Below are 13,907 nucleotides of genomic sequence, written 5' to 3' on the forward strand. Positions count from 1 at the left end.
AAGGATAGTCTGTAGAGAGAGAAACTCAAGATCAGGGGTAAAAGAGAAAGGCAAGCTAGCACTGGAAGCTTGGGCGCGACACAGAAACGTCTCTGCTTTTACCAGCTGAAAAGACCAAGCATCCCCAGTGAAGGGGCTGGCAATGTGTTTGGAATTCTCATCCTGACCCGAGCATCAGGTGGAACTCCTTCTTGCCTTCAGATCTTTACCCTCCACTCTCTCCTTAACACTAACTGTGACATTCCAGGTCTATCCCCACCCTTTTCCCCTGTCCGGCACCTTATAGAAGGAAAACCACCTAAGGAAAGAAGTAGCCAATGTCAGTTTTGCCCTCCTTCTCCCGGGGCACACGGAGCAATGGGCGGTCTTGCTCTGGAATGGGGAGGTTACCCGCTCCTTCCTCATCGTCATGGGAACCGACAGTGCCGGAAGGCACAGCTGGCTCCTCAGAGGAACCTGGAAAATAGTAACAATGTTAATTCCGTGTATTTCTAGACCTTATACTTTGCACAGCACTCAAGGCACTAAGACCTAATTTTGAGTTTTAAATACAGTATGAGGCAAGAAAGTAGGACAGGAATGATTATCTCCATCTGACATGTAAGAATATTACAGCCTGACAGCAGAATACAGATCTCCAAATCTAGGACCACTGTGGAAACTGGAAGAAGAGCTGAGTTAGGAAAGAGAAAGAGTAAGACAGATACCCTGTGTTCAGAGGGAATGGACAATACCACCAGAGAGACTGGTAAAAGGACGACCTCCTAATAACCACCACCACCCTACGAGTAACCTGACTAATTTTACCAAGCAGATGAGTAACAAAGCTGGAGCCGAAAGCTTGCAGCACTGCATGGAAGAGAGAAAGCAGGTGTTGCTCTTCAACACCTCTGGGGAGGACTTGTCGTCCATGACTTGGCCAGGCTGAGACTTGTGTTTAAGGAGAGTGGTATCTACAGGGAATGCAAGATCTGCATCTTTATGAAACTGAATTGCCTTTGGATTCTGAACTTCGTTAGAGTCAGAATCTTTAGGCATTGGGACTTCTTCCACATTCATGACTTCTTCAAGATTGACAGCCAGGTCTTGTGGAGGGTCTGGAATTGTATTGAGAATGGATACATCTTCAGTTTCTGGAGCCGTAGTGGTTAACTTCTTCTTCCAATGCATTGCTTTGGTCTTTCTGATAATCTTGAATTTTGTTGTGAATTTGGGCATCCTTGGGCTCATGGCTTGGGACCACATGAAGAGCTGGGACTGAAATTCCATTTACCTCTGGGGCTTCATAGTCTGGGATTTCTTCAGCATTTGAGGCTTCATCATTTGGGACTTCGTCAACAACTGGGACCTCTTCAAGACTGGGGTCTTCTTCAGATTCCTGGGTTTCATCATTATCTGAAGCATCTGCATGGTCTGCGATTTCATTGTTTGGGATTACATCAAGATAGGGAATTCGTGCAAGGTTAAGATTTTGGTGGTCCTCAAAATCCGGCCCTTCTTCTAGGTCATGGTTTGGGTTTTCTCCAGGGTTTGGGGTTTCTTGCACATCTGAGGCTCCTTCAGGGTCTGGGACCATATCTACATATGGTATTTCTTCAAAGTCTGGGATCGCAATGAGTTCTGGAATTGCATAATCTGGTTCTAGAGTATCTCCAAGGGGAGGAAGATCATCAAAATTTAAAGTATCATCATCATCATCATCTTCCTCATCAAGCTCTGGTATTCCTTCAAGATGCAGGCCCTGAATCTCAAGGTTATTTGGGATTTCTAGACCTAGAGCTTCCCCAAAGACTACTCCTTAAGATATTCAAATACTAGCTTTTCGTCTTCCTCAGAGGACTCATCTTCCTCGAGGGGCTCATCTTGAGCAAGGACCTGGCCTTCAAGAAGGGCCTGACCTTCAGCAAGGGTCTGACCTGCAGCGGGGAACTGACCTTCATCAAAAGGCTTGCTTTGAGCAAGGACAGCAGCCTGGGCCTCAGCAGAGGTTTCCACTGGATCAGAAAGTAGTGCATCCTCTTCCATCTTTATGCGTGCACTCCTGAATGGGAAGGGTTTTGAAAAAGTCAGTTTGTGTATTTGCATTACTTAATATAAAGATGGGCTGGAGTTGGAAAACCCCATAGAAGAAGGTGCTTCAGGCTAAGCACAAACAAACCCAAAAAACACTCACTGGATCTTCCTCAGGTTCCTGCGTCTGATAAAATCAAGCGCTTCTGGGCTGGACTTCCACACACGCTTTGCAACCTGCTTCTGAATATTGGGAGGCACCTGAGGGTAGAATTAGCAACATTGGCCATTATTACACAGCACCTTTTCACTTATACTCATCTCTTTCAGGTTCCCAGGACTGAAGGTACCAAGGCCAGCTAATGTGGGAGAAATTTCTAGACTGGAAGATTTTGTGGCTGCCTGTTTTGGCTACCCTCAAAGATACAAGGTACAACTGTGCCTTGCCTTGTGAACAGGAGAGGGATGTGTAAAATAAGTCCATCCAAAACTTGCACCTACCTGGAAGAGGACATCCCAGTTATCAATCATGGCACGGACCACATTGACAGAAGCAACATACTGATCAATCCCCAGCTTTGTTTTCCTGGCCTCTCTCTTGCCCAACTTTCCCTTTTTCAGGAGAGCAGATCCAAATACCAAGGCCAAATTGGTAGAAGTCATACGGTTGCCTGGGACCTAGGTAATGGAAGACAGAAAGTGATTGACGTAGTACCGGGAGTTGTACAAATGGATATGTCTCTTTTTATTCTTGTTCCTCTCTCCCCTCTCCATCCACCCTCTTGCTGGTATACTCCCACATATGTCCCCTACTACAGTTCTCACTACTCTTTCCCAGATTTTTTTTACCAGCTGTCCATCAATGCCAATTGAATCCTCGCAGTTCTCAGTGATTTTATGCAGGGCCTTCAGCAGACGTTCCAGGGTATCACTGTGGCAGGGTGGCATCAGGTAGACCAGCAACTGCAGGGCAGAAAGCTGATCCTGGGGCTTTAAAGCTAGAGGAAGGAAAACAGGGGCTGTCTCAGGGGGACAGTCTTGGCAGCAGACTGATACCAGTAGGGGTGGGATTCTGCTTGAAATTTGCTGGCAGTTATGGAAAAAGTACCCAGGCATCCTGCCTTTGCTCATTTCCAAAGCATTTGAGCTCAGGAACCCTGAAAGCAAGAAGTGCTCCCATCAAAATCAGACCTCTTCTACAGAACCCGGGTTCTTTTTTGACCTGAGAGGGAACACACAGCTTCAAGAAGCTCTAGAGAAATTTCCAAACAACAAACTTATAATGGAACATTAAGAGATACAAAGAAAGTAACTCAGAGAAGTTTTTATTAATATTTTATTTTTAATTGACAAATAATAACTGTATGTATTCTGGAGAGGTTTTTTTCTTCATCTTCTTATGTTCATTCTGCCTTAGTTCTTCAAAGTCCTCCAGCCTGACCTCTGTCCCTAGAACTCCTAGACTCCAGTAATATTTCCTTTCCTTGCCCTACTAAGGAGGTCAGTAGACTCACTTGCTGTCAGGAGGAATGACAGATACAGATCATCTGGCAGCAGAGAGTCCTTCATGTCACGGAAAAACTCCTTGAGGAGTGCAGCCACATCATGCACATTCTGATTGTCATCCAGCACTACATCCAGGCCTTGATCAAATGCTTCACGGAGCTAGGAAAAGGAGAAGACATAGATTGTCTACCCCGCCCACCACAGGCTCCATCTTATTCCTTCAATAAGTTTCAGGCTTCAGTGGAGGTAGCTGGCAACATGGTGGGCCTGGGGGCTACAAAGAAGACCTTGCTCCTCCCCCCACCAGGTAGTCAGGTCTATGGGGGAGCCCCACCTCCTCCTACTCTTTCTCCGGAGGAACAAACATGTAAACATAGCCAATTCACCTTACGCACTCTATGCGCCGAGTATTCAAGAGTAAAAATCCCCACTGCGCTTAAGCCTGAAAGAAAAGACCGGAGGGTGGTCAGCATCTCTGAACCCCTTTTCTATGGCATTTCCCTTCTCCTCCCCCACTGCATCCTGACCTCCACTGGTGTCAGGGGAATGTTATCCAAGCCCTTCATTCCCGACCTCCTTTCCCCCCCCATTTCTAGAACATCCCTCCTTTCCCGTTAGTTGCCTCCTTCCTTGATTTACCCATTTGGAGCTCACTTACCATGTTTTTCAATGAATTGGCAGCAAGTCTCAACAACCTGGGGGACTTGTTTCACAATCGGATTGAGGCTCATCTTCCTTTTGGATCCCAGAAGTCTCTGGCCAATTGGAAAGGAAACTTTTGAAAGCTGCAGGGTCTGCAGCAGCAGGTCCCCGCCTTCCAGCTCAGCCAGACTATCCATACACACTGCACCCTGTGGAGAAATCCAGATTCTCTTAAAATGGGAAATAAAGAGAGTCTATTAGGACCTTCCTGAGTACTGTATGACATTCAGACTAAGATACATTCTCTCTGTGGCAAGCCAAGGACATCATTTCAACATACTGTGTTCAGCTCCCCACTCCCTCTGAGGACGCAGGCCTTGACCCTCCGACCTTACATTCCTACATACCTCAGGAAAGACCCTTGCCTAAAACCTGGAGGGTTTAACTCACTCGACGACCACGGCGAGTGAACTCCCGGGGCAAGGTGGGCTCATTCCTCCTGCGACTGAAAAAGCGCCTGATGCGGCCAAACATCCTTTGCACCACATTTCCCCGACGACGGCCCGAACCCTGACGGCTGGCTTCTTCAACCGGCATCGCGGCTGTCAGTTCCAGTTGCTTGCGGCGGGTAAGCTCGTTCACTAGGACCTCTTCCAGGCGAATGCCAAATGTCTTGAGTGATACAACTGGAGAGCCACAGAGAGAAAGAATGACAGACGTCAAAGCCTCGCGGCGCTCAAATCAGGAGGAACTGCAGGGTCTGTAACACTCCTTCCAGCAACCACCCACGGCAAACCCCACCTCTCCAGACCCGCAGCGCCCCTCCCTGGGGAGCTAGCCAAAAAAGACCCCGCGGTGATTTCAGCTCTACTCAACCACCCCGAAGAGGCTCGAAGTCCCTGCCTTAAATTTTCCCTGGGGGTGACTACCTTGAAGCAATGAGGGCGATTTCTTTGGGTTGATCTGTGTGGGGTGAGTCCACCAGGAAGGTCTGAGAGGACTGCCTCAAGCACCTACAGCTACTGCGCCATTTCCTGATATCACCCGCTGTGGGGTTTGGGGGCGGAGGAGAGTGTCTCCCGGGACAGTGGACGCCACCCAGTCTCCAGGGCCACACCACGCAGGGGGCTAGCATTCTATTTTTTTTCTAAAGAAAATACAAGAGCCCCCTCACCCCTCTCTGGTCCTCTCAAAATCACGAACAACTTCTCCAAGGTGTTCGGACGGTCAATAGGCAGAGCTACGGGAAGAGAAAAAGAAAAGATACACTCACAAATAGGACTTGAAAAGTGACTAAAACACCCCAATACACTGATCGGCAGCAGCGGGAGGGGATGGTAGAGACGCGAGCTCTGTCCAGCCTGCAAAAAGTGATTTGCTTTCTCTAAGCCTCAGTTTCCCCACCTGACAACAAGACCAAGCCTCTCATATCAGACTCCAAGAATTTAACCAAGCCAAACAATCTAATGCGCCGCGTGCGCACCGCGCATCTTGCAACGCACCGGTAGTTGCTCAATACACCACTTAAAACAGAAATTCCGGGGCTCCGAAGCACGGATCGCGCAACAGGAGAGGGGAGGGAGGGGCTCTCCTGCAGCGCCACCTCGGGTGAGGGTCGCAAGTTACTGCGGGAGCGCTCGTACCCGGTTGCCGTCCGCCCCCTGAGCTGCCGTAGGAGAGGCGGTGACACCTGGCTGTCCCCGCACTCCGAATCGGGCGTCAGTGGCTGCCAGCGGGGGCTCCTCGCCCTTTGCTTCACCCTATTCTATCTGCGCTCGCCGCGCGCGCAAAGCGAACCTGCCACCCCCAGCACTTTCCAATCCCTATGGGGCGCCCCCGGGTCCGCGCTACCCGCTCCTTCCTCTCCTGGGCTCCCCTGCCAAATCCGCGCGCGTACCCTGAGATTCCCCGGTGCGCTCGAACCTCGTCCCGCGCCGCGTCCTGCTCGCTCCCCGGCAGCAAGCAGAGGTGGGCAGCGCTCGCCGCGCACCTCCCGCCGCCTCCCCCGCGCCCGCACAGCCCTCCCGCTCACCGCCCGGCTTGGAGCATCTCTCTCTCACACACTGTCTCGCTATCTCCCTCTACTCTCTGTCTCTCGATCGCGCTGTCTCTGTCTGTCCCAGGTCTCTCCCAGAGCGTCCCTCTGCGCCCCCGTCTCGCTCTGCCTTATTCTCGCACCGCACTTGGTGCGTCGGTCTCTTCACTGGCTCTCTGTCCACCTGTCTGTCCCTGACATCTGCCCGTCTGTTTTATTGTCCCTCAACCCCCAGGCTTCGTCCAAACTCAACTAATTTTTACCTCTTCCGCAATTCAACAAACAGCCTTCAACTTCGGCTTCTTCAGTTCCCCAGACGCCAAGAGAACTAACCTGGTCCGAGACCAGGCGTGGGCCCCTCCCACCCTTCTAGACCCCCTAATCCGCCCCGTACTGCCCGGAGGGTCCACTCTCCCGAAGGCGAGGATGCCACACTCCGGGGTACAGCTTACCTCTTTCAGGTTTGAATTCGGAGAGGAAATGTCTGGCCACGAGTTCGCGGTAAGCAGTCTCCTGCAGCTTCAGACGCTCCAGCTCGGAGAGGCTGTGTATAGATACCATCTTCGTCCTGCGCTCCTGGTTGTGTACTGGGGCTCCTCCCAAGACACTCACTAAAAAAATGAAGGCGGACAACAACAACAAAAGGGGCATGATTCTGGGGCACAATGCCCTTGCTGCCTTCAGAAAAGGAATGCAGCCACCCATTCTGGAATGGAATGATTATCAAGGCTGCATCATCCAATTGTCACTGGACCTGGTGGACAGAACTATGGGGGTGGGGGCAAAAGGGGAGGGAAAACTGGGAGGCGGCTTCACCCTCAAGCAGAACAGCCTCTGATTGCTTTTGTTAAAAAAGAAAAAAAAAATCCAACTTCAAAAAAATCAGCCCTTAACAGACATCAGCCCTGAACAGACAGTCCAGAAAAGAGAAAACGCAATTAGAAAAAAAGTACAAAGAGAAAAAACAAGAAGAACAAAAATAAAAGACAAAAACATTTTTTAACAAAAACACTTTGAAACAAAAATAAGATAATATTTTCCATTAATTAATTAGAACATTTTTAGTTTTTTTTTTTTTTTCATGATGATACTCAGTGCTGCCCAGGTTGAATAAAAGGGGGACTTTTATCTAAGCTAGGAGAGCTGCAAATTCATACAAGTCTTCCAGAAAGCAAACTGAACACATGGGTCTGGAGCCAAAAATCGTCCCCAGGCCCTTTGACCTAGTAACTCCCCTTCTAGGAATCTATCCTAATAAAATCATCTTACAGACAGGAAAAAGCATATGCACATAAACCAAAATAGTAACAAAAAAAGGGGGAAGAAGAGCTAGCCCAGCAATGATATTAGTTGCATAAACTTTGTAATGGCCACAGTATGGAAAAACTATGCAATCATTAAAGTGATATTTACAAAGAGTTTTTTTGACAACAAAAACAAAACACAGAATTGTATTAATTTCGATTGCAACTACATGAAGAAAAGCATGCATAAAAATAAAAGACTGAAGGAAATGCACTCAGATGCTAACAGCATTTGCATTAACTGGTCAGATTTTGTTTGCCTGTTGCCTTTTCTCTATATACCAAACATTGTACCACTTGATTATATTACTTTTTAAAAAAAATTCATTTGTACCAAAACCAACAAACATCATTTCCAGACCACTTCTAGTAAGACTCCTTAAACAGAATTGGTGATCAAAGTGAAGTTTATCTTAGTGCAACGGTAAAACCTATTTTATATGTGCCTTCTCCATGGTGCCCACTATCTTATAGTACTTCCAGACTACACAGCATCCCCCGCTGGGTATGCCCCTGCGCCTCACACAGCATCCTTTCCAGCACATTCTCTATTATTACTCATTTGTTCATTCATTAAAGAAAAGAAATCCTGTATTAATTGCCTACTTTGTGCCAGGCACTAAAGATTCAAAAGATGAACAAGATAATACTATTTCTTTCTTTAAAGACTTAACAGTGTCGTGAGGGAGATACACAGGTTAGCAACAATTTACAAAATCTTGTGATGTCAGACGTCCAAGATAAAAACAAAGTACTGTGAAAGCAGAAAGGAGAAAACATCTAAGTCTGCCGGGGGCGGGGGGGGCGGGGGGGCAGCGGGGGGCAGCGTCCAGAGAGAGAGAGAGAACAGCTTGTGCAAAGACAAAGAGATGGGAGAGAGGTTGTCATATTCTTGAAACTGCATAAAGGGATTTGAAGGAGATAAAACTGGATGGGCAGGGATGAGATCATGGATGGCCCTATAAGCCAGCTTAAAGAGTTGAACTTCTTCCTGAAGGCAATAGGGAAGTACTGCAGGGTTTTAGTCAGGGAGTGAAAGAGTCAGAGCTGCACCTTTGAAAAACCAAAGAAAGCCACGAAAAAACCCTGTTTTGGGTAGAGAGTGAAAGTAGGTACATCAGCCAAGAGGCAAAGGATATTGGCACAAGTCAGTGTCACTAGGGCTGGAGTAGGGGATGAGTCTCATGGATAAAACTGACGGGATTTAGGGGAAATTTTTAATTGCAATGGAAAGAAAACAATTTATGATAGCTCCCGAGTTTACGGTTTGGGTAAATATGGCTGGTTCCTGATAGAGGAGATAATTCAGGACATAGGAAACTAAACCTTTTGTCAAGAAAGGAAGTAGTTATATACCACTTTTCTGAACTTCTGTTTCCCATGGAGTCTACAGCAACATTCTATATATGATTTGGGGGGTGGGGAGCTTAAATTTCAAAGATCAGGCAATGCAGCTTTGGCAGAGAAAAATTAAGTAAGGGTTTATCATGCAATAATCTAAATAGATGAGCTATCCTCTGTCCAAAAAAACAAACAAATAAACCATACCTTGAATTTTTTCTCCAAAACTCTTTTGCCCACTTTCCTTAATAGCCAGGATCACAGATGTCAGAAATAAGTGCAGTACGAGAAAAGATAAGGAGTCTTCCTATGGCTTTTGAACTAAGCCAAGAGGAAAACACCTAGCATAGATATTAAAGATCCAACTGCAAAGCTCCATGTCCTGGACCCAAAGTGAACACCTTAGTCCAACCACCAAATTGCAACTTGCAAAGTGATCATTTTAACCAAAGGCACATGCATTTAACCTCAGTCCCAGACTAAGCCTCTAGCAACCCCCCATTCAAAATAGCAGGTCCAGAGCCTATTAATCTAGGGTCTCATCCTGAGACACACAGCCTAGCTCTGGCTTAATTTCTCTAACATCATTCCCCTCTCCCCTTTTCCCAATCCAGACATATTTTGTACCTGTTTTGGAGTTTCAGTTATTTCTTCTTATTGAAGCTTACCAGATCTGATCATCCAAAGAGCAGAGCTGATTCTTTCACCCAAAAATAAGATGAAAATCAATGACTTCTCTCCCTCAAATATAAGGTAAGAACAAACAGTAAAATCCCCAATCAACAACAGCCCCAAAAGGAGAGAGACAGAGAGAGAGAAAAGCCTTTGAGAGATGAGTCAGCCTAGATGCTTACAATTCCGAAGGAAATCAAAGGCCTTAGAATAAACCGTTTGTCATTGCCTCCCTGCTCCAGCACACAGGGCTAAACTTAAGAGCAGTTATATGCTGCAGTTCTACCAGAAAAATTGGCATTGCCTTACTTGCCTTCAACCTTCTCGAGGTGCCAGTAGCCTACAATACTGAAGCAGAGTTAGGAAGACCAATGTCCCCCGACAAGAAGCAGATGGGTGGGGTGGGGAGGGGAAATGAGTAGGCAGGCTTTAACACTGTGAGAGAGGCGCATAACAGGTTCTTGAGATTTGAATACTCATTCTCAGGCCTGACATTCCAAGCTGAACAGGAAAGGAGGCTCCCTACAGGAAAGAGGTGCCAAGAGACCTCTCTCGCTGCAGAGTGTTTCCCCTTACCCCTTCAGTATACTATGGCACTAGCCTGAAATGACCATGAGATTCAAAAGAAACTCAAGTAGGAAGATGAAGGTAAACCAATTCAGTTTCAGTCTAGAATTCAAAACATTTGCAGAAACACTATCTTTAGACAAATATCTGTACTGGTGTTACAGCCAAATAGAACTGAGTTCAAATTCAAGCTCTATGATTTCTTAGCTGTGTGATCTTAAGAAAGTCAGTTGAATTATCTGAGCCTCAGTGGCCTTCTCTATAAAATGGTGAAATGACACAGTATCCATTTCAGTGGTTTTCTCAAAGTTCAATGAATAATATTATGTGTGATATTTAGCATTGGCTTTTAATAAACATTATTGAAGGTTCTTTGCAGAGGGCCGGAGTTTACCAAAAAAATCAGGTTTCAAAAGTAATTACATCAAATTAGAATTTGTATCAATGCATCGAACAGTCTACTCTGTTCAGTCTCCAGGAAATCTGAATTATGTAAAGAGATCTTAGACTTTGGGAAATAGATACTTCTTCTTCATTCTCCAATTTCACAGGCTCAAGTATTTAAAAAATCATCTCATAAAATTTAGAAAAACTAACTGCATAGGTTAATATTTTAAATGTTATTATTCGGATTAATAAAGTGCCTGTATATCCCAAAATTTGTTCTCTTTCAAACCATCCAATTCTACATTGTCACTAGCAAAAAAATAAATAAATAAATAAAAATATGATTTTATTTGGATCAGTGAAGGGGCTAGAATATTAGCAGATACCAAGAGGGAGAATTTGAACAAAGAGCAGAGAGGCACAAATCAAGTCCCCATCAATACAAAAAAGGGAAACACACTTGAATGGCAAAAGCCTGTTCCTCACGTCCTCCCAAAATACATGGCACAGATGGAGAAACAAATTAACATCAGAAAGGTCAACCACTTAAACATTGTGAGGACTGAAATGATTTCAGCTAGGCATAAATCCACAGCCTTCATGATTTGGAGGAGTAATTTACTCCATTGCCCCCATCAAATAGGAATGGTGCAGTGCTTACTAGTAAACACCTATGGAAAAAAAAGGGACTGCACTGATGCCATGGTTTAAAACCTTATAAATTAGGTACTTTATGGCATCACGAGAATTTTGTTCCCAGCCTCTGAGAACACCTCAGAGTTTGGGAAATTGATACTGAATGGGGCTGGGTGCCCAGAAGGTATTGCATCTACATTATTCAAATATCTACAGGCGGTGGCAATGGATAAAGACATTCCCATTAATATATCACAATATGGGAAAGAGATATGGGTTTCTATATGAAAACATTTGGGCACCAATTTGGTCTGCTGACACATTAGCTTATTCATTCTGGAGCATTAATGAGTTAGCCTTAAAGTTGTTATCCCATAACCTCCATTTCAGCAAAGGCTGCTGATGCAATGAACAAAATGGCTCATTTTATACAATGTGGTCATGATGCTCCAAGATAATTAAATCTGGGGATAGTGTTCATCAATACACTGAGTCAGCCCATCACGTTATAACAGAAGCTCGTAAACTAGGGGTAGTATTACTTTTAAAATATGTGGAGAAAAGCCCTGGCTTCAAAAAAATAAGAAAGTTTCAGGAACATTAGAATATTAGAATGTTTCAGAAATAGGACCTTAGCCATCCCCTGGTCTCAAATCTCCATTCTACAGGTCAGAAAACGGAGGCTTAGAGAGGGACAGGGGTTTTCCAAAGACCACACAGCTATTTCACAGCAGAGCTTGGACAAGAACCCAGTTCTCTTCAGTTTCAGAGCTCTTGGCATTGACGCACCAATGTTTGCTCTCACTAGCTGCAAGATTCTGCATTGCTAAATAAAGAAATCAAAAGAATACACACATAATCAAAGCCTGATTCCATAAGCCAGGGGAGGTCATATCTGAAGGCGGGCAGCTACCACATATTACAGTATCTTTGTAAAATAAGTACAGTCGTCATTCTATGGAGTCCTGTTTTGAAATTTTATTGACTAAAGAAACAACTCAAGCTCAGGATGCTGAAAGGCCATTTTTATGCTACAGACATCCCAAACAATAGTGTAAACAAGGCACCATGACATAAAATACACCAAGATATAGATATTCTCACTATTATCTGCAATACGTATGAGGGTGCATAATAGTGTCACCATCACAAGCTGTGTCATGTATATCATTTTTTTCCCTTTTGGTTGCGGCTTCTATTAAACTGTGGGGGAAGATGTAAAAAATAAGATGTTCTATCAATAGAAGGTAAAAGTTTTTAATGCCTAATTTGTCTTCTGCTTTTCATTTTCTTAAAAGCTTTCCATACGTCCATTATCTCCAGACCCCAGCACATAGTAGGTGTTCAATAAATGTTTGTCAGGTGAATCATCATAGGATTATAAACTCTTGAGAGTCTTGTGATTAAAACAGCTATTCGTGATTCATGAATAAATGAATCATGCCACTTTATTCTTACAACAGCCCCTAGGATATAGGTAGGTTGGATATTTCCTCCCATTTTACAATAACAACAAACCGGGGCTTTGGAAAAGTTGTGACTTACCTAAAGTAGCACAAAAATGCCATGGAGGAATATGATCTGGGAACCAGCTGTTCCTTCTTATCTCCAGCCCAAGTCTTGCCCTTTCCAACAAACCATAGCAGCTCTTGGTATTCATCACCAACATCTGCTGCCTGGAACTGGGAACGTCTAAACCAAGACTACCTACTTTCCTAAGGATGTGGCTAGATTTTTGAGGTATTATTTTTATACATTGTTCTTTGCCATTTCTTAGGAAGATAGACACATGGATATATATATATACAGGAAGAATGTGTGTGTGTGTGTGTGTGTGTGTGTGTGTGTGTGTGTGTGTGTGAAAAAGACTATTATGAAAGGTAGAGGAGAGGAATGCACAGAGGAGAAAGGCACCAAAAGCCCTACGTATTCATCTCACTATACTTCTCACCCCAGCCCACCTCCAACCTCACAGCAGGGTATCCTGGCAAGGTCCTGAGCTGTAGATGGGAACTTAGCTTCAAATCCCAGCCTCACTCCATGTAAGTTTACACACTCACTAACTATGTGACAGCAAATTATCTTGCTTTTCTGCACCTCAGATCTAAGACCTTACAAAATAAGAATCATGGTATCTATTAAGTGTGGCTGTGAAGATAAAATAAAAGATAGGGTAGAATGAAAGTATTCTCCAAAGGGTACATTGCTATGCCAAGTAAGCAAGCAACATGAGGAATTGCCCTTCAAAATACCTGGGAGCCAAACTTGAGAGGAAGACTTAGCAGAAGTGCTGCTATCTGGAATGAGGCAGATAGTGGCCCCTGCTGAAGAATTGCCTCTGCATCATCCTTTGAAGATGAAAATGGGTACTCACCCACTGTCAGCAGGAAGCACACTTCTAGATGGGATAAGATGAATTGTATCTTCACTGGGTCTTTCATGATCAGAGATGCAAGGCAGCTCACTGTGTGACGTGTGGAGATTAGTCTAGTCTATGAAATGTACAAAAAAGGTAACTGGCCTACAGAAGGGATTTTAGTCCTGAACTTTGGCTTCCTTGGCACAGTGTGGAAGCCGCCATGCTAGGGATGCTGGAGGGAAGAGGAGAGAGCCATCTGCAGTAGAAAGCCCTCATTCCTGGCCTGGTATCTTACAGGCTAGTCGAAGGTCACATTCAGTGTCTGAAGACTGTCAAGAAAGGCCCATGGGTCTAACATCATCCTTCTCTGCACTAATTTAAATATGTTTCCTTTCCTTTGTTCTTTTAAGGACTATTAAGGATTGACTTTTTCTCCAGGCCCACCAGC

At 45.0% G+C, this 13,907-nt stretch overlaps 1 protein-coding gene across 2 annotated transcripts in view; it reads right to left on the minus strand.

Moving 5' to 3' along the window:
- Nucleotides 1–298: 298 nt before the first annotated feature.
- The window catches only part of ARHGAP36 (Rho GTPase activating protein 36), a 29,536-nt gene continuing 15,927 nt past the window's right edge, over nt 299–13,907 (minus strand). Inside the window, exons 2-12 of one of the 2 annotated variants that reach the window (XM_012458717.2) lie at nt 6,646–6,804; nt 5,333–5,398; nt 4,609–4,844; nt 4,175–4,367; nt 3,903–3,958; nt 3,525–3,675; nt 2,860–3,008; nt 2,512–2,688; nt 2,174–2,271; nt 1,935–2,041; nt 299–456 (exon numbers count right to left, since the gene is read on the minus strand). In XM_012458717.2, coding sequence (XP_012314140.2) covers nt 299–456; nt 1,935–2,041; nt 2,174–2,271; nt 2,512–2,688; nt 2,860–3,008; nt 3,525–3,675; nt 3,903–3,958; nt 4,175–4,367; nt 4,609–4,844; nt 5,333–5,398; nt 6,646–6,804 — 1,550 coding nt within the window. Of the gene's footprint in view, nt 457–1,934; nt 2,042–2,173; nt 2,272–2,511; nt 2,689–2,859; nt 3,009–3,524; nt 3,676–3,902; nt 3,959–4,174; nt 4,368–4,608; nt 4,845–5,332; nt 5,399–6,645; nt 6,899–13,907 lie in introns of those variants that run through there. The other variant, XM_012458716.2, reaches the window with a different exon arrangement.

Source organism: Aotus nancymaae, unplaced genomic scaffold (genome assembly GCF_030222135.1).
Source record: "Aotus nancymaae isolate 86718 unplaced genomic scaffold, 86718_ANA_hifiasm-v0.15.2.pri h1tg000004l, whole genome shotgun sequence".
NCBI lineage: Eukaryota > Metazoa > Chordata > Mammalia > Primates > Aotidae > Aotus > Aotus nancymaae.